This window comes from Balaenoptera physalus (assembly GCF_965194825.1).
Source record: "Balaenoptera physalus genome assembly, chromosome: 16".
Taxonomy (NCBI): domain Eukaryota; kingdom Metazoa; phylum Chordata; class Mammalia; order Artiodactyla; family Balaenopteridae; genus Balaenoptera; species Balaenoptera physalus.
Window position 1 is genome coordinate 72,259,252 of NC_138898.1, and position 19,982 is coordinate 72,279,233.

A 19,982-nucleotide genomic window follows, 5' to 3' on the forward strand; every position below is an offset into this window, starting at 1 on the left:
GGAATGGATTAAATGAGGTACTACATGTAAACATTGTGGGCAGTTCCTGGCACTTAGAAGCACCCCATAAGTGATAACTTATCATTGCAGGGACAACTATATCCAGAGATTTAAACCCCATCAGGGCTCTTTGCTTTTATATCTTTTTCACCTTCACATTAGTAGAGGTATAGATTGGGCCGCGAACCATCAAAATACAGAAGATTATTTGAATACGAAAGAGAAGGTTATTTGTCACTCACCTAACAGTGCAGCAATAGGCAGGTGGTCCAGGGAAGGTAGGAGGCTGGGCTCCGCAATGTCCTCAGGCACCCAAGTTTCTACTGTCTTGTCATGTGGCCACATTTAGCTGCTAGAGAGGCTGTAAATTTAGTGTCTAGCTGAGCAGCCAAAACTCTGCGGAAGGAGGTTCTGGTAGTAGAAGGAGAGGGAGAGAGTGGACATGTGTGTTGCCTGTGTGTTGACTTCCTTTTCTGCTGCTGCAAGTGGGCTTTCTCCATGCATCGGGGCACATGGCAGCTGACAGCTCCAGGTTTGCATCCTCCCAGCTTGGTGACCCTGAAAGAAAGGTTTCTTCCCTCCAGTTCTAATTTGGAAAATTCCAGAGAAAGGTTCTTACTGGTTTGTTGTGAGCCCACTGTGGCCAAGAGTGTGTGGCCCTATGATTAACCTGATCTGGGTCATGACCTTTCCTCCATCCCTGCATTGTAGAGAAACAGCAGAGCCCATTTCCAAAACAAGGTGCTGGGAAGACAAAAACAATGGCTACTACGAATAGCCAAGGAGTCTATAATTATGGACTGATACTGTTTGAAAGTGTGTTGACAGTCGTGTGTATCCTAGGAAAAGCCAGCTGGACTCTGTCTCCATGGTGGCTCTCACCCCAGGGACAATCTGTCACCAGACAATTATAACCCCAGAGAAGAGAGTCGCTTTGTCCTCAGAATACTCCCAGAAGAGTGGGGATGGAAGAGACCTTGGTTGGGACTCTTTCCAGTTGGCTTAGGGCAGAGAGGGGATTATTGGCTCATGTAGCTGATAAGGCCAAGTCTAGAGCTGCCTTTGCGCTGGATCCCAGCACTCACAGTGGCGTCATCAGGGACCTGTCTCTCTTCAGCTCTTGACTCTGCTTTCCTCTGAGTTGGCTTCATTCTCAAGCCTTCACAATGTGACGCTGCAGCTCCAGTTATCGGTAGAAAGAGCTCCCCTTCTCTGACAGAACCCCTGGACCTGGCTCTCACTGGTCCAGATTGGAGGTATCCAGCCTCAAGTAACCACTGTGGCCAGGAAGATGGAATACACTGATTGACTGGGCCTGGGGCACATACCCACATGGACTGAGAGTTGGTGCCTGGTGGCTGTGGTGGGGGTGATTCTACCAGAAGAGGAAATGCATGGGTGCCAGGCAGGAAGAATCAGCAGGTGTCTAGTTCAGACTTTTCCCCTTCTCCAGATGTCTTCTTTGCCCAGCCTTATCCTCTGCCCAATCTGTCACTACTCTTGGTCTTGGGGAGTACCTCCTGAGGGGTACCTGGGACTGGATTGGAGGCACAGAGAGGATGTTACTTAGCCGAAGTGGAGTGTTCAATCAAGAGCCATTTGGAGGATGCTCCTCTGCCTGGAACTGCTTCCTCGTGGGCCCCACAGCACCTATGGAAGGGCCCTTGTCAACGTCTCGGTAGAATTCTAGTTACGTGCCTGTGCTCTTGTCTGAGCCCATGCTATCTGTGAGCTCCTGAGGAGGCAGGCGTGAGCCTGTGTATATCCGGCACATACTTCATGGGCTGATTACCTGGATGTGAGTCCCCCTACCCCTGGTCCCCACCCTACCCCAGATAAGTCTCACATTGCAGGATCCTGGGTGCAGGGAACAGGTTGAACAATTGACTTGTGAGCCTCCTGTTGACCGATTCTGTTTCACGTGGCTGCACAGGGCCCTTGTGGTTGGTTGGGATCTGTGGTGGCTTCTGAATTAGTCACTTCTGCATGAGCCAGTTCACTTAGAGCCAAGGCCACAGTGCCTTTCTTAGTCACTCTGGCCCATCTGGGTGATGACAGACTTGAAATGAATCAGACAAACATTGCTCCTATTAACACATCCTTGGAAGTTTCTCAGCTATAAAGCAGCGATCTTGGTGGCTAGGGAAGCCTCCCTTGGTGTCTTGGTCTGGCTGATGCGAGCCCACAGTGTGTCCAGAACATGGAGCTCCAGCCACGTTCTGACTCACCCTCAGCCATTTGCCGGGACAGATTGCATCTAACAAAACTGGGTGGTCACATCTAGCTGGCTGATATCCTAGAGGTAGCTGCTGTGGAGCTGCAAGACCCCTGAAATGGCATTGGCAATGTTGGAACAATGTGTTCAGAGGCCTGGTTATTTCATAACAGGTGTCAGCAAAATGTCCTGCCAGCTTGGACCAGTTCCCATAAGTCCATGATCACTGAAACACTTCTAGAGCCCCAGTGATGGGGCTGTGTTTTTGTAGAATGTGTACTTGCTGCCCGTTGGGGCTAGGAGGGGGGCGCCCTGTAGTCATGTAGCGCCACAGCTACATCACTCATTTATTCATTTAACAAATACTTACTGAGTCACTGCTGAGTGCCAGGCACTGCCCTAGTGGAGAATAAGACGGAGCCAGTCCCTGCCCGTGGGGATCTTACAGCTTAGCCCAGGAAACGAAACAGTTCTCCGATGGAGGCCTGAGGGGCCCTTCTTGAGGGTCACCATAGTGGTGAAGAGTGTGGGTGCTGGGGGCAGCAGATCAAATCCCACCCTGCTGTTTTCTAGCCTTGTGACTTTGGGCAAGTTATTTCACCTTGTGGAACCTCAGATTTCTCATCCTTAAAATGGGGAAGATGTGTAGGGGTCATTATGAAGCTTAAATGCATTCGTACATGGGACGCATGAGTACGGGCTCAGGGTAAGCACTCAGTAAATGGTAGTTACAACTACTATTATTAGGAATGATACCCCTTATAGTATACTGGGTGTACTATACTATTAGGTATACCTTATACTATTGATATTATTAGAAAGTGAAACTATTGTATAAGGTGCAGCATTCCTATATATATATATTTTTTTTTTTAATTAAACATGAAATTAAGACCATCTTTCCCTTTATAATCAGTTCACCACAAAGAGGAGTTGGGGGAAAGAATTGACCCTTCCTTGCTTTGCATCTATGGGGTGCCAGGCACTTATTAGAAAACATTTACTCCTCCCAACTTTCAAAAAAGTAGGGATTTTTACAACCCATTATACAGACGAGGGAGCCGATCTTCAGAGAGGTTAAGTAAATTTGCCCAATGTCACACAGCTAATAAATGGCTGAGCTGGAATCAAGGCCAAGTCTTATCTGACTGCAAAGTCCATGTATTATGCAGCAAAGCACTTGGCCCTGAGGACTGCACTTTCTGCTCTGCCGGTGTTAGTCCTTTGCTTTCCTGAAGTTTTTGCTGGCGGGTTGGCCACACCTGCTTTCATTATGCATTCTGACTTGGACCCTGAAGTGAGAAGAGGTAGCACAGGACATCCTGCTTCCCCGAGGAGACTAAATAGCTTGTTCTGTATCTCCAAGGCCATTGGGCATCAGGCACATGGTTCGTGCATATGAAAATCATTCAAGAAAGAGACACAGGAATGGAGTCCACACCTCTGGGTTTCAAACCTTAGGTCGAAGCCCGTGGGTTTTCTTGGCGCTGCCAACTTGTCTCTTCAGCTGCATTCATCTCAGCCTTTGGTGTCTGCTGGGTGCACTTTCTGATTTTTGATGGAAGTAGCAAAAGCCTGAGGTAGCAGTATGGCCAGAGGAGAGGGGAGAACAAGGAAATATGAGAGACCTAGGAACTGAAAAGTCCTGTTGAAGACTCTTGAGCTCCCTGGGAATAGGTACAGGTTCTTTTTATTTCAGTAGTAGTAATAATAACAACAACAACAGCAGCAGCCATGTGCTTGGTACTGTTTGAAGTACTGTCCTCATAGAATCTCTTCACAAAAACCTTAGGAGATAGGCATGTCATCTCCTAGTTGGAATCCTAGGAGATGGGCACAGTAAATATCCCCATTTTATAGACCTGGAAATTGAGGCACAGAGAGGTTAAGTCACTTGCCTGAAGTCACACAGCATTTGAACCCAGGGTTTCTTTAGTTCATGAGTTTAACCAACACATCGTATTTGCTTTTTGGTAGGAGTGAGTGAGCAAGTGAGCAAGTGAACCAAATGAGTCTGGGATTTGGTTCTTGCCAGAACAACAAGGCCCTGAGAGGCAGTGTGCAGACAGGTGTGCTTTGGAGTCAGCAGAGTTGGGTTGTAATTCAAGCTCTGCTATCTCCTGGCTACATGACCTTGGGCAAGTATCCTAATGTAGAAGTGGTCATTTCCTCGTCTTCAAATGGGAGTAGTAATCCTTTTCTTCTAGGGTCTTTGTATGGCTTAAATGAGATAATCTCTGTAAAGCTCTTAGCTCCGTGCCTGGCGTATAGTAAGTCCATAGGGCTCACTGTTAGTATTATTATTACTGGTACCATGCAAATAGATTGTATTAACATGGCACACTTGCAGCTATATAAAATTGAAAGTCCATGTTGACAAGGACTAGAAGGGAATATGAAAACAGCTGTTAAAGGATGAAAGGGAATTAAAGTTTCTTCAATGCTTCATCATTTTTTTAGTAAATGTTCCTAAATGGAATAAATAAAACATGCATGCAGTGGGTACTCAACAGGCCTTTGAATGTATGAATGAAAAACACTCTAACTTTAAAAATTTTTTTTTAATTTTGTTCGGCTGCGCTGCACGGCTTGCGGGACCCTAGTTCCCCGACCAGGGAGCGAACCCGCATCCTCAGCAGTGAAAGTGCAGTCCCAACCACTGAACCACCAGGGAATTCCCTAACTTTTTTTTAATTGGTTGAATCCATTCCTTAAAAATCATACCTTACGATAGTGGATACCCTTGAGGGGTTGTAATTGAAAGGGGGCCTGTGCAGAAAAGAGTTAACACTGCAGGCCTGTAATGATAACCCTATAAATGCTGAATTTCCTACTAGGGGTTTGTGTAAATTTGCAATGAGAGAAAAAGGGAAGTTTTTTTAAAATGGCTTTGTATTTTGTGGTTCTTGTATCTGGATATATGATAAAATTGATTTAAAATGTTACATGCTTGTAATTTCATAAATGCTAGAGGAACCATCTCAAACATGCAAAAATGAAGAAGGTATTGGTGGGGTACAGCTTCCTCGCTTTTACCATCAAGGGGTGGGTTGGAATTTAAATTCTTTGGGTATTAGAACTAGAACAAGTCTCTGTAACTGATGATTTTTGCTATGATTTGTGTCTGTTGGAGCCTCTGGAAAGAGGGTGACAACATGAAAAGAGAGGCAGTCTCTGGATGGAAATACACATTTGGATTTTGAAAAAGCAGTTAAATTGCTAATAAGCCCTGTTGAAATCAAATATCTGACCCTTAGAGCCTGATGGCTGTCCAGTCTGATGTGCATGTTTTTGAGTGGGTCAGTTTGGACTCTGAGACTGACAAGATAAAAAGGAAGCCTTGCTTGTCACTTGGACTTGGACCGTGGCTGTTCGGCACTGCAGCATGCCTTTGCTGCTCCTGAAGAAAAGCACCTGGCTTGATTGGAATCCCAAATTCACTGATCCTAATTGCTTGGACCTGAGTCTAAGCTGAAACCTGACCCTGGCTGTCATGCACTGTTTCAGCCGCAGCAGGAGGTGTGCTGGACTGAAAGCAGACCCAGGCTCCGTGAACAAGGCTCAGACCCTGGGACCACTGGAGATTTAGGACCCCTTCTGTGGAGCTCTAAACGGTGAAAATATACATCGTGGATGCTGGCTGCACCAACTGGGTCACATACAAATGCCCATAGGAAAGGGCCTGTTCTCTGATGGGACCATCTAAAATCAAGCTGCTGATCAGCTCTTTACGTCTAATGCAGAGGCTAATTGCATCCTAACTTGTGATCCCTACCAAAACCTGCAAGTTGGAGGAGGGCACGTCACAGGGACTTCGACCCCTCTGCCTGCTTTTGACAGATCAGACTCTGGGCCTTCTCTGGGCGGGGGGGCTGCTCACTGCTGTTGATTTGTGTGTTCGGCGTTCTGGATTAGCTGCAACTTACTACAATGGGCTGATAGCCTTACTCTACCTCCTCACGTTTCCCTCTGTACATACACCTTAGTAAGGCAGATTGATTATTCAGATGTAGCTGTCTCTAGAAAGGGATTGATCTTTTCTAGGCTGTCTCTGGATAAAAGGGGTGGGAGGTTACATAAACCCACTTTGAAATTTTTTAACTTCAGGATTTCATCCTCTATTAGTTTGCTAGGGCTGCCATAACAAAGTAGCACAGACTGGTTGGCTTAAACAATAGAAATGTATTTTCTCCGAGTTCTAGAGGCTAGATGTCCAAGAGCAGGAGTTGGCACGTTTCTCCTGAGGCCTCTCTCCTTGGCTTGCAGCTGGCAGCCTTTTCACTGTGTCTTCACACGGCTGCCCCTCTGTGAGTGTCTGTGTCTTAATCTTTTATAAGAACACCAGTCATATTGGATTAGGGCCCACCCAGATGACCTCATTTTACTTTAATCACCTCTTTAAAGGCCATATCTCCAAATACAGTCACATTCTATACTGGATGTTAGGGTTTCAATATATAAATTTGGGGAAAACACAATTCAGCCCATAACATATCCTGATCAATTCCTGAATATCTTTCTGGTTAAATTGTATTAAAATATTTATCTGCAAAAATATTCTGTACCTCTTGCCTACAGCCCTCTGGATGAAAGGCCTGGATGAGAATAAGAGATGATTGAAAAAATGTAAAGTTAGGATTGCTGATCTGTGGGGCATGCTGATTTTGTAACAATGAGAAGAAACAGAAACCTGGCAGCTAGGGAGCTTTGGGGAAGGTGTGGGCGGGGCCGGGGGGGGCATTTATGATCTTTGTTTCTCAGAAACAAAGGAAAAGGAAAGCTCCCAGTGCTGCCTTTCCATGAACGAAAGGCATAACTGAGTTCCATACTGCAGCTTGGTCTCACCCTTTTGTATGCGGTGCTGCTGATAATAATTTTGCTCTAAAGTGGACTTGGCCCTTAAGGGCCAAGGAGGTGGACTGTGCAGAAGAGAGCTAATCAAGCAGGCCTGAGACTGCCCTCCTTAGAAAGGCCTGCTCGCAAGGTCGGCCCTGGCTGGCATCTGGGTTCTTGGATTTCAGGAGGGTTCTCACCATTCCCTAAATGATAAGAGTTGCTCACAGGGCCTAAACTGTGCAAACAATGTGGTTGATGCTGCATACCTGCTTTCCTTCCAGGAATGTGGAATTTTGGTGTGTGCTAGGCAGGGGGTGCCTATGTGACCAGCCCCTAGAAAAGCCCTGGGCATTGAGTCTCTAATGAGCTTCCCTGGTAGATAACGTTTCACACATGTTGTCACAGTCATTGCTGGAGGAATTAAGTGTGTCCTGTGTGACTCCACTGGGAAAAGACTTTGAGAAGCTTGTGCCTGGTTTCCCCTGGATCTTGCCCTATACACATTTTCCCTTTGCTGATTTTGCTTCATAGTCTTTCACTGTAATAAATCATAGCCATCTGTGAGTAGGACTATATGCTGAGTCCTGTGGGTCTTCTAGTGAATCATCGAACTGGGGGTGGGTAGTCTTGGGGTACCCCAACACAGGGCACAAGGGGGACTTCTGGGGTGTTGGTCGTGTTCTCTTTCTCAATCTGGGTGCTGTTTACATGGGGTGTGTTCAGTTTGTGAAAATTCACTGAGCTGTCCCATTAAGATATGTATAGGGACTTTCCTCGTGGTCCAGTGGTTAAGACTTCACGCTTCCAATGCAGGGGCCCCGGGTTCGATCCCTGACCAGGGAACTAGATCCCGCATGCCACAACTGAGAGCCGACATGCCGCAACTAAAGGCCCCACATGCCGTGACTAAAGATCCCTCTTGCCACAACTCAAGAGATCCTGCATGCCGCAACGAAGATCCCTCCTGCTGCAACTAAGACCTGGTGCAGCCAAATAAATAAATAAATAAATATTTTTTAAAAAAATTTTAAAAAAGATAGTATGCTTTTTTGGTACATAGATTCAACTTTATAAAAAGATAAAAGAGAATATTACACACCACAGGGATAAAAAAATAATAATTTTATTTATTTATTTTTTTGGCTGCACTGCAGAGCATGCGGAACTTCCCCAACGAGGGATCAAACCCATATGCCCCCTGTAGTGGAAGCGTGGAGTTTTAACCACTGGACCACAGGGGAAGTCCAATAACTTAGTTTTAAAAAAAACTTGCTTTTATTTAGAAAATATTTTAATCACTCCTTTTTACCAGGCATTGTGCTGAGAGCTTAGGACATGGGGTAGGAAAGAGGTCTTCATTGCCTCTCAGTTTATTGGGAGTCAGATAAAAAGGTACTTGTAATATGGTTGACTTTTGCTGAGTCCTAGCAAAGACATCATTGGACGCTACAGGGCTTCTTACCTGGGTAATTCTCAGGGTTACCATTCCAGTATCTACGGAAGCCAGACAGCCAAGTGGGCAAAGGGGGGTAGCAGGGAACTGTGACAAACTGGCAAGGTAAGTAGGCATAGAGTTGCCACAGCTAATGATTTTTCTTAAGGAAAGCCACAAATCTGAATTTTTATGTGAGCTCTCTTGATTTTTTTTTTTTTCCTCTCTTGATTTTTAAGTCCTGTAAATGAATCCAAATTTTAAAAAGTGGGAGGCCGAACAAAACACCTCTGCAGGCCAAATTTGGCCTCGGCCTACCAGTTTGCCAGGGATTCTGCCTACCAACCATCCTTCCCTCTTACCAAACAATTGAGGGTCCACTGTTTTAGGCACTGGGAAATAGAGCAGTGAGCCAGCCAGACAACTTTCTTGCAGAATGGCCTGGGGGCAGGGGTGGGGGAGGGTGGTGTCCGGTACTGTGCTCTTCAAACTTCAGTATGTGTGCAAATCACTGGGTAGATTCTGAATTGGGAGGTCTGCGTTGAGGCCTGAATCTTGGCCTTTCTAACAAGCTCCCAGGTGATGGTGATGCTAGTGGTCCCTGCTGTTACTTGAAGGAGGGGAGTAGGGAATTTGTCTTGAAGGTGCATTTGCCTGGCAAGCATCCTCTTTTTACTTAGATTTTAGTTTATTGGGGTGACTTGGAAGAGAGTTGATGACCTCTGAGGTGGGTACTCGGGCTCTGCCAAGCTATCTCTTGGCGCTGCCAGGTCTCTGTTCTCAGAGTTTACAATCTAGAAGGTGGGGTGAGGGGTGGAGGAAGGTGCTAGGAAAAGCTTCCTGGAGGAGGTGCTTGTGAACTGCAGGAGCTCCCCCGGCCGCCAAGAAAGGGAGAAACCTTGAACTCCCCCTCTCCTGGGGCTGGGTCTCGGCGTCCCCGCACGGGGTCTGGTTTCCCAGGCATCCCACGTGTCTTCGGTCCGCGAGTCCCTGTCAATCAAGCTTCTCCCCCAGGGGCTGGGTACGGGTTTAAAGGCGGCTGCAGTGCAGAGCGCTCCCAGAGTGCCGCGCGGCGGGCGGGTTTGGATTTTAAATCCCCGCGGCCAATCAGTAGCGCGTAGGCTTTTGTAACGTTCCCGGCGCCGCGTTTGAATTCGAGGAGGAGCAGAGCCGTGCCAAGCCTCTGCCCAGACCTTGCTAGGTCCGCTGAGCAACTCCGGGAACATGAGTGCGGCGGCAACTGCAGGGAAGCTGGCGCGGGCACCAGCAGATCCAGGGAAAGTCGGGGTCCCTGGAGTTGCAGCTCCCGGGGCCCCGGCGGCTGCCCCGCCGGCGAAAGAGATCCCGGAGGTCCTAGTGGACCCGCGCAGCCGGCGGCGCTATCTGCGGGGCCGCTTTCTGGGAAAGGGCGGCTTTGCCAAGTGCTTCGAGATCTCGGACGCGGACACTAAGGAGGTGTTTGCGGGCAAGATCGTGCCTAAGTCGCTGTTGCTCAAACCGCACCAGAAGGAGAAGATGTCCATGGAGATATCCATTCACCGCAGCCTCGCTCACCAGCACGTCGTCGGCTTCCACGGCTTTTTCGAGGACAACGACTTTGTGTTCGTGGTGTTGGAGCTCTGCCGCCGGAGGGTGAGTGTCGCTGCTGGGGGACTGGAGCTGCCCTGGGGACCGGGGTTGGGGCGCCCGCACCCGGAGCTGCTGGGGAAGGAGCGCCCCGGGGCTCGGAGCTGCTGGGGAGGAGGTGCTGGGAACCTCGAGCTGGGGATGGAGAAGGTCTCGGGGAAAGAGGTGCTTGGCACTTGGGGCTTCTAGGAGATGGGGTGCCGGTTAAGTGGAGCCCGGGTCAGGTTGCCTCCAGGGAAGGCGGCTCCCGGACGCTAGGAGTTGGGCCGAGTGGGGGAGGTGCGGGTCGCGGGAGAACCGTGCTAATGGACGCCAGGGCTTCCGGAGTTGCTAGGTAGGGGGTGCTGTGGACCCGGACCTTCCGGAGTGGGTTGGGTCAGGCAGAAGGTAGTTGGAGCCAGACTTAGCTTCGGGGAGGAGAGGGGTCAGGAGAGGGATCTGCTGCTGCGAAGAGGCCCGGGGCAGGGATAATGGGGACTCTGAGCTTCCGGAGTGGGCTGAGACAGGGGTCCCAGGTAAGGGACTTGGGAGGGAGCTGGTGGGAGAGGGGGTGCTATGAACGGTTGTGGCCTGGCTTAGGGGAGAGTCTACATCGTAGTTGTCCTGGAGAAGGAATGGGCGGTAGGGTCCTGGGCTGCCTTCACCTAATGACACACCCGCCCTGCCTTGGGCCTGAGTACCCACTCCCCACTCCTCCTTCCCTCCCCCGCCCAGTCTCTCCTGGAGCTGCACAAGCGGAGAAAAGCACTCACGGAGCCCGAGGCCCGCTACTATCTGCGGCAGATCGTCCTCGGCTGCCAGTACCTGCATCGAAACCGCGTTATTCACAGAGATCTCAAGCTGGGCAACCTCTTCCTGAACGAGGATCTGGAGGTGAAAATAGGTGAGGAGCTGGGCCTGCAGGGGCACTTGACACTACGCTAAATGGGAATGAGGAGGAGCTGGGAGAGAGGGAGGGAGAGAGGAAGTCGGAAGGAGACAAGGGAGGGAGGAAGAGGATGGTAGGAAGTCTGGGCTGTTGATTGCCTCTAGAAGCCTCTCTTTAGTACAGAAATTTAGAACAAAGAGCCAAAAGCCAGTGTCTTGCCTGCAGATGCATTTTTGGGTGTGTGTGCTCTCCTATACAGTATTATTTTTTTTTTAAAAAAAGGATTTGAATTTGTTTTCACTTTTTTAAATCGGGAGGCTTGATTTTGAATTCGGGGCTTCTTTTAAACAGTCGGCTGCTCCAGCAGTACAGGGGCAGCTCTTTGCTGGACTGAAAAGCAGCTGTTCCCTTTAGGTGCCCTCTGCTTTGCCACAGTCCCCACCCCTCCCTATCACTTCCTCACAAACTTGCCAAGTAGCCATCTTGACATTTACCTGCTTAATCCCTGAAGGCATGTGACTTTTGCTATCCCTACCAGTTCCCTTTTAGAAGCAAAGCCCTCCTTTCTAAGGGAGGGGGTGAAGAGGGTCTCTGGGAGGCCCCCTCCCTGGGGCCAGCATGGTGGGAGGATTCCTGGGCAAGCCTTGCTGCACACAAGAACTAGAGGCTTGAGGGATCAAACGACCCTGGTTCTTGATGGTTACACCTGAACCAGCTGTCCGCATTGACGGATGGCAGAGGCTAGCATCTGAGTCCCCCCTCTTCCTCCCTCTGTCCCAGGGGATTTTGGACTGGCAACCAAAGTCGAGTATGACGGGGAACGGAAGAAGACTCTGTGCGGGACTCCTAATTACATAGCTCCTGAGGTGCTGAGCAAGAAAGGGCACAGTTTCGAGGTGGACGTGTGGTCCATTGGGTGCATCATGTAAGTTGGGAGTTGTCTCAGGACCCACCCAGCCTCAGCAGAGGCCTTTTTGGATATCTCACCTGGCAGACCTTATCCTGTAGACCTTTCTGCCTTTGGAAAGGCTGCTCCAGAGGAAAGACTGATCCAAAAGGAAGCCTCATTTCCATATCTTTTCTTCTCACTGGTGTATCCTGTAGGATTCCTGCAGCCTGGGCCATGGGTCTGGGGAATGGGGGAGGGAAGGTCTCCACAAACTTGCTCTAGTACCTTGCTATTCAAAGTATGGCAGACCAGCATCATCATCACCTAGGAACTTGTTAGAAACACAGAATCTCAGGACCCAGGCTGACTGGATCAGAATCTGGATTTTAAGACCCTTGAGCTTTTCCATGCACAATAAAGTATTAGCACCACTGATCTAGAAAGCAGCAATGGGTGGGAGGAGTTAGGCCAGTAGTTATAGCTGGCAGGAGGAGGTCCTGTGGTCTGTCTGGATCAAGGCCATCAGAGGTGGGTGGGTGGCAGGCAGAGAGTTGGGCCTGTTCAGGTGTCACCCCTTTCATGGTCGCCCTGGTACTGGAGAGTTAGAAATGAGTTGTTGCAATGGCTTTCCTACTTCTTTGCAGTGGAACTTTTTCAAATGAAAACTTGCAGCCTTAAGTACAGAGCTATTACTTAGCTCTGTACTTAAGAGCTGCCTCTGTAGGAGCAGGTAGCCCACTTGCTTTGACCTGTTTTGTGTTGGCTGGCAGCCTCTGGAGCCCTGCTATAGTGCAGGCTATAGCAGAAAAATCACTGGCCCATGAGAACCGAGTCTCATCACCTGTATTCTACTGAGGACTCCTCCCTGCCAGTGTCCTGGCTCCTGGGGCTGTTCAGTGGACTTGCAGACTGTCCTCCGGGACCCCAGAGTCATAGTGAATGTCCAGAAGGTGTCTGACTTCCTTTCTGGTCCTGAGAGGATTCCTCCGGCATCTGGGTTTTGGTTAGGAGCCTTGAGCCAAATCCCTCCTTGTGCTTACAGGTATACCTTGTTAGTGGGCAAACCACCTTTTGAGACCTCTTGCCTAAAAGAGACCTACCTCCGGATCAAGAAGAATGAGTACAGTATTCCCAAGGTGACTAAAAACACTTTAAGTTTACATTTATTTTATTTAATTTTTCCCCCCAAAGCTATTTACTGAGCCCAGCCATATCCTGGGGACAGAGGTGGGTCAGTCCTACCCCTAGGGTAGCCATAAGAGCTTTAGAGGGTCCTTGTCTGAAATTGCATACAAAACCTGACGTATGTGCACAAAAGAATTGTTCTTGGGGAAGAGAGTTTGTAGGTTCTGAAAGGTTGGGCAGATAAACCCAAAAGATGTGTAAAACAGAGAGCAGAAAGGAAGTAGAAGGCAGACAGAGACGTGCTGCTTAAGCCTTGGAAGTGGACTGTCTTGATTCAGAGGGGCTCTGCCACTTAGCAGCCAGATCACAATAGACAAATGGCCTGAATCTTCTGAGCTGCAGTTTCCCATCTATAAAATGGAGTCCCTACCCCAGAGCACCTTGCATACAATGAGCGCTCACAGAATTGCGAACCGCTGTGCTTCGCGACCACCAGCATGAGTGCATTGAGAGGGATAGCCTGCAGCAGCCTGGCATACGACTGCTTTCCAGTTTGGTGTCTTTGCCTTGTGTGAAGCCAAGAGCCCATAAGGACAGGTGGACTGAATCTGTCATAAAGGGTCACTATTGGACAGAGCAGAGTGGTTCCGAGTGTGGGTGTTGCAGCTGACTATGCCCCCGTGTGGGTGCTGGCTCTACCATTCACTGGGGGTGTGTTCTTAGGCACTTAACCTCTCTGTGCCTCAGTTTCCCCATCTGCAAAAGAGAGATGGTGATAGAGATCTTCACCCCCTGGGTGTTTCTGTGAGGGTTAAATGAGTTAATATATATGAAGTGCTTAGAATATTTTGCTGGCGCATAGTAAGTGCATAGTTGATGCTAGAATATTAGTGTGCATTTGACCTGCACTGGGTTTGGATCTCCTCACCAGGGCACCAAGCTTGGTGCTGTGTCCCCATTTTATAGATGAATTTACAAAGGCCCAGAAAGTTGGGTTAGTTGTCACAGCCAGTATTAAGGGACAGAACTGGGACTTAAACCAGGTCATTATGACTTTGAAGCCTGTGTTCTCAAGTGCTGCTCTAGTGGTGAGCAACTTGAATTATGCAAGAGCAAATTTTGGGAAAAAGTGACCTCAAGAGGAAGGAGAAATTGTCATTCTCACAACTTAGCTTGACACTTGTCAACTCAGTAAAGCTGCTAGTGGAAACTTGGCATGTTTATAGCTGCTGAACATGGCATATTTGAGGCCGGGGCCGGGGCCAGGGCTGCAGCTTCTTGGTGGCAGTTCTGCACTCGGGTCCCCCATCACATCCTACTTACGTCTTTCCCTCTCTGCTCCAGCACATCAACCCCGTGGCCGCCTCCCTCATCCAGAAGATGCTTCAGACAGATCCCACTGCCCGTCCAACCATTCAGGAGCTGCTCAATGACGAGTTTTTCACTTCTGGCTATATCCCTGCCCGCCTCCCCATCACCTGCCTCACCATTCCACCCAGGTTTTCAATTGCTCCCAGTAGCCTGGACCCCAGCAGCCGGAAGCCTCTCACCATCCTCAATAAAGGTAAACCGGGGTCTGGGTAGACAGCAGACCCCAAGGGAGCCTAGGCCTCAGGTGTGTGAATGGATGGCCCCCATAGCTCAGGTGTGTGGTAGGACAGGCCCCAGTCCTTGAATTCGTAGTCCCCATCCTCGTGTGGCAAAATGCCCTTCCCCACAGCCCTGTCAGGAAAGACAGACCTTACCATGGCGGAATCAGACCCATCATGCCCCAAAAGAAGAGAGTGGCTGAACGCCATGCCTGAAAAATTTGTATCTAAAAAAAAATTGCTAATATCACCTTGCATGGTCTTTGGGAAAAAATGTTGAAATTTTTCAGGTATACACATAGAGCACAATGCAGTAGACCCCGCATCCCCACCAGACTCAACACTTATCAAGATTTGTCATGTTTGCTCCATCACTCCTTTTTCGTTCCTTTGAAGTATTTTTGAAGTTAATCCCAGACATCTTGTCATTTTACCCCATAAACTTCAGTATGCATTTCTTTAAAAGGTTGGACATTTTCTTACAAAACCACATCCCATTGCTTGGGTTGTCATTGTTTCTAGATCTCTTCAGAGAACAGAATTAGGAAATACATGATTGGGAAGGGGGCGGGGACCTTGAATTTATGCTGCTATTTCTGATTCACACTTTTTGAACATTTTATTTTGATATTGTTTCAAATTATGAAAAGTGAGAATAGACAAGAACTTCCTGTATCTTGTTCCCCCTTTTCTCCACCAATTAACATTTTTCTACATTTACTTTCTCTAAATTTCTTTCCCCAAACCATCTGATAGTAAGCTGTACACATTCTGGCCTTTACTACTTAATACTTCAGTGTATATTTTCTAAAAACAATTCTTTTACATAACCACAGCACAGGACACAGTTATCAAGTTATCAAGTTCAGGAAATTTAACATTGATGAAACTTCTCTTACAGCAATCTTTTTCTCCACTGTGAAGTTACTACTTTAATTTTCTTTTGGTAATTTATAAGTCTCTGATTTAAATATAATATTATAGGATTTTTACTTTTTAAATTTTATACTTGTATTTTTTTTCCTTACACCGAAAACCCTTTTTCCTTACATTATATACATGAATTTTCAACATCTATAAAGTATGTTATGAAATGATGTTCATTTTCTTGCAGTTCTATTTGTCTTTGGAATATATTTCACTTAAGAAAAAAAGTGCCACTTGAAATACGTTATTTCTCTGTGTGGCTATAGCACCAATTTAATATATGAGTTCATTTGTTTCAGTTATAATACTGCTATTTTAAGGATTACTTTTTTCTTTTGGCTTTAATTTTTGATATTTTCACTGGTTATATTACTGTTTCCTTTGATTGGTGATCACTTGGTTAAGGTGGTACCTCCAGTGCAGAGTTACTGTTTTTCCTTTTGTGATTAATTAATACCTCGTGAGGAGTTACTCTGAGAGGATTCTATTTCTTCTCAAACTTTAGCCTACTGATTTCAGCATCCATGGTGGATCTTGCCTGCAGCAATTATTACTGTAGTATTCTAATGGTGACTTTTCTCCTTTTCTTGTTCCTTCTACATCCATTAATTGGAGTTCTCCTGTGAGGAAGAGCTGTCACTTCTCTCCCATTTATTTATTTGGTTATTTGTGTCGGTATGGACTCATGGATATTTAATCTTGGAGCTATAATGTAATATTGTTATTTTAAGGATTGCTTTTCTTTTCTTTCGGTTTTAATTTTTGAACATAAAGCATTCTTCAAAACTTAGCCAAAAGTAGGGTGAAATTTTTTTGGAATACATAAATCCCCATTTATTCATCATCTGTTTTCAATAATTACCAACATTTGCCCATACTTGTTTTTATCTTTTCCACCTTCTTCCCCTTTTTTTGGCTAGAGGTTTCTTTGTTTGTTTTTCATGTTTTTTTTTTTTTTTTTTGGCCGCGCTGTGTGGCTTGCAGGATCTTACTTCCCCTACCAGGGATTGAACCCGGGCCCCGGCAGTGAAAGCACCAAGTCTTAACCACCGGACCTCCAGGGAACTCCCTTGCTAGAGTTTTTAAAGCAAGTCCCAAATATGTTATTATTCCACACTTAAGTCCTTATCACAGCATAGATATTTTTAATTGAAAATTCATATCTTTAAATATCTTAAGAATTTCATATTACACAAGGAGAACTAGCACATGTTGGTGGGGAAAGAAACATTTAAGCCTAAAGACAGTAAAAATCATCCATGCTTCTACCACCCAAATATAACTGATGTTAAAATTTCAGTGTGTATCTTTTCAGATTTCAGTCACATATAAGTACATAAAGCAAATTTTAGGGTGGAAAAAATCTCTTACGTTTTCATTAAATGCCTGCTTAATCCATCTTGCTGATGGGTTGCGATTTACTGAGCCCTTCCATTTTCCTGGATGCAAAAGATGCTTTTAATTCTTGGATTGAAGCCAGGCAGCTCCAAGCTGCTCGTGCCTTCTAGCTGTCTCCCTGAGTGACCAGAGGTGCCCTGCAGGGCCCAGCATTGGGTTAGAGGTCTGAGCGTCCGAAGCTCTATGGCTGTGTGTGGCCGTGAGCCTTCCTACAGGGCTTGGCCTGGCCCTGGAGGTACCAATGAGTGAGTACCAGGTGCTGTCACCTGAGCAGGGCAGCTGCTGCTCTAATAACCTGGCACTTACCTAAAGCAGTGGCAGCACAAAGAGCTTTTCTCTGGGGGCAGTACCAGCTGTGGCCGGGGATCCCGGGCCCTCCCAACCTGCAGCTTTTGTGCCCAGCTAATGACTATGTCTCATCTCCTTCCAGGCATGGAGAACCCCATGCCCGAGCGTCCCCGGGAAAAAGAGGAGCCAGTGGTGCGGGAGGCCAGCGAGGCGGTCGACTGCCACCTCGGCGACATGCTGCAACAGCTGCACAGCGTCAATGCCTCCAAGCCCTCAGAGAGGGGGCTGGTGAGGCAAGGTGGGCACTGCGGGCCCGGGTGTCTGGGGAGGGCAGGGAAGTCAGCCCCGGAGTGCCAGTGGCTTGTCCAGGCCCCCGGCTCCGTAATACCTTTACTTCCCCCATTACAGTGCAAACAAGTTAGCCTACTGGCCCAGGCCCTCCATGGTCAGGCCCCTTCCTTCTTTTTCTGACTCATCTGTCTCCACAAGCGCCCCACCTTCCAGCACCTCCATGTGCCGCCTGTATACATTGGCACACACTGTCTCCTCTGCTCAGGGAATCCCTCTGTAGCCTTCAAGACAGTGGAAATAACAGACCCAGATGTGCTCCAGCCTCAGGGCCTTTGCTCTCCCGGCACGCACTTCCTCCAGATCCCTGCAAGGCTCACACTCGCTGCCTTCATGTGTCTGCGCCAGAGTCACCGCCATGATCATCTCCCTGCCCCCACTCCTCTTACTTGCTTTGTTTCTCCACAACACTTCTCATTTAACATATTCTAAAGTTTCCGTATTTGTTTATTGTATTTAAAAGAAGGGATCGTCACATGCACAGAACATAACATTTTCACGTATCTGGGATCGTCTGTCTTCTCACAATTTTTTAATCATTTAAAACTCACTGATTTGCACCATGATAGAAGTAACTTACGTATTCTGTGCACATTTATTTTGATTGGTCTCTATCCCTAGAGCCAGAATGCAAGCTCAGGGAGGGCTGGGTTTTGTCATTGCTCGCTGCCTGTAACAGTGTCTGGTGCACAGCAGGCCTTTGATAAATGGGTCAGCCGAATGCATGAGTGGACTCGGCGCTCTGCACTGTACCTTTCTGCTTCAGTGCTGCCTGTCTAAGCTTGTTGCTGGCAGAAGGCTCCAGGCCTCTTGACCAAGCTCCCTGGTGTGGGCCGCCTGAGTGGACCAGAGGGGAAGAGGCTGGTGCTGATCGATCATCTTGTCTGTTTCTGTCCCAGAGGAGGCTGAGGATCCCGCCTGCATCCCCATCTTCTGGGTCAGCAAGTGGGTGGACTATTCGGACAAGTACGGCCTCGGTAGGTTTCTCCCAGCTGTGGCAGTGGCTCACGTGCCGCCTAGCAACCCTTCGAGTTGTTACAGGCTCTTGCCTTTCTTGGCTCCCACGTCCTCTTCTCTCGACACTCTCCTGTCTCCTTCCCAGGCTTCCTAGTCCCAGCCCCTAACGGCCCCCTGCTCCCCACCGCCCCTTTCTGAGGCCTCCCTCCACCTACCGCTAGGGTACCAGCTGTGTGACAACAGCGTGGGAGTGCTCTTCAACGACTCAACACGCCTCATCCTCTACAACGACGGCGACAGCCTGCAGTACATCGAGCGTGATGGCACGGAGTCCTACCTCACCGTGAGTTCCCATCCCAACTCCCTGATAAAGAAGGTGAGTGCTGGCTGGCCCGCGTGAGCCGCTGTTGCTGGGAGTGAGGGCTTTGCCAGGGGACAGGCTCTAGCTCCGGACGCCCTCCCTCACTTTCCAACCAGATCACCCTCCTCAAGTATTTCCGAAACTACATGAGCGAACACTTGCTGAAGGCGGGTGCCAACATCACGCCCCGGGAAGGCGACGAGCTAGCCCGGCTACCCTACCTGCGTACCTGGTTTCGCACCCGCAGCGCCATCATTCTGCACCTCAGTAATGGCTGCGTGCAGATCAACTTCTTCCAGGTGAGCTGCGGCCGTGGAGGGTTGGGGCCAGGTATCTGTGCCTCTCAGCGGCCCACGGCGTTGGGTGGGGAGTGGGAGGCACGGGACCTGTCCTTGGCAGTGTCAGCAGAAGGGAGTGAAATGCCCCCCACCACCCCCATTAGCTGGGATATCTTCCCTCTACTCCCGCCGAGACACACAGGCAGCTGGGAGCTTCAATCGCCAGTAACCCCCGGTCCGTCCACCCGCTCCCCTCCTGCCCTCACAGGACCACACCAAACTCATCCTGTGCCCGCTGATGGCTGCCGTGACCTACATCGACGAGAAGCGGGACTTCCGCACGTACCGCCTGAGCCTCCTGGAGGAGTACGGCTGCTCCAAGGAGCTGGCCAGCCGGCTGCGCTACGCCCGCACCATGGTGGACAAGCTGCTGAGTTCACGCTCGGCCACCAACCGCCTCAAGGCCTCCTCATAGCACCCCCCCACCCCCCTGGACTGGCACCCTCCTCCCCCCACCAGCACCTCGGCCCGCGCTGGTTAGATCCCGTGGTGCTATTTTATGGGGTGTCCCCCAGCCCTGGGGGCTGGGGCAGAAGCTCCATCATCCCTGCAGGTGGGGCTGCTGTGTAAGTTATTTTTGTACATGTCCCGGTGTGGGTTCTGAGGCCTCTTCCCCTTCCCTCTCAACCCCACCATATGAATTGTACAGAATATTGCTATTGAATTCGGGACTGTCTTTTCCTTGCCTTTATATTACATTAAACATATATGAATCTTCCTTTTTCTTGTGTTCCCCGAGGGGTGCCTGGCACCCGGGCTCCGGCCACACTGTTGCTCTGGTGTCC

General features: G+C 48.7%; 1 protein-coding gene across 1 annotated transcript; it reads left to right on the plus strand.

Moving 5' to 3' along the window:
- The first annotated feature begins 437 nt into the window (after nucleotides 1-437).
- PLK1 (polo like kinase 1) lies at nucleotides 438-19,915 on the plus strand. Its single transcript, XM_082431056.1, has 10 exons — nucleotides 438-10,115; nucleotides 10,824-10,992; nucleotides 11,758-11,902; nucleotides 12,909-13,002; nucleotides 14,336-14,555; nucleotides 17,336-17,491; nucleotides 18,441-18,518; nucleotides 18,720-18,874; nucleotides 18,976-19,158; nucleotides 19,406-19,915. Exons 1-10 carry the CDS (start codon nucleotides 9,708-9,710, stop codon nucleotides 19,610-19,612), a joined length of 1,815 nt encoding a protein of 604 aa, XP_082287182.1. The 5' UTR covers nucleotides 438-9,707; the 3' UTR covers nucleotides 19,613-19,915.
- The last annotated feature ends 67 nt before the right edge of the window (nucleotides 19,916-19,982 follow it).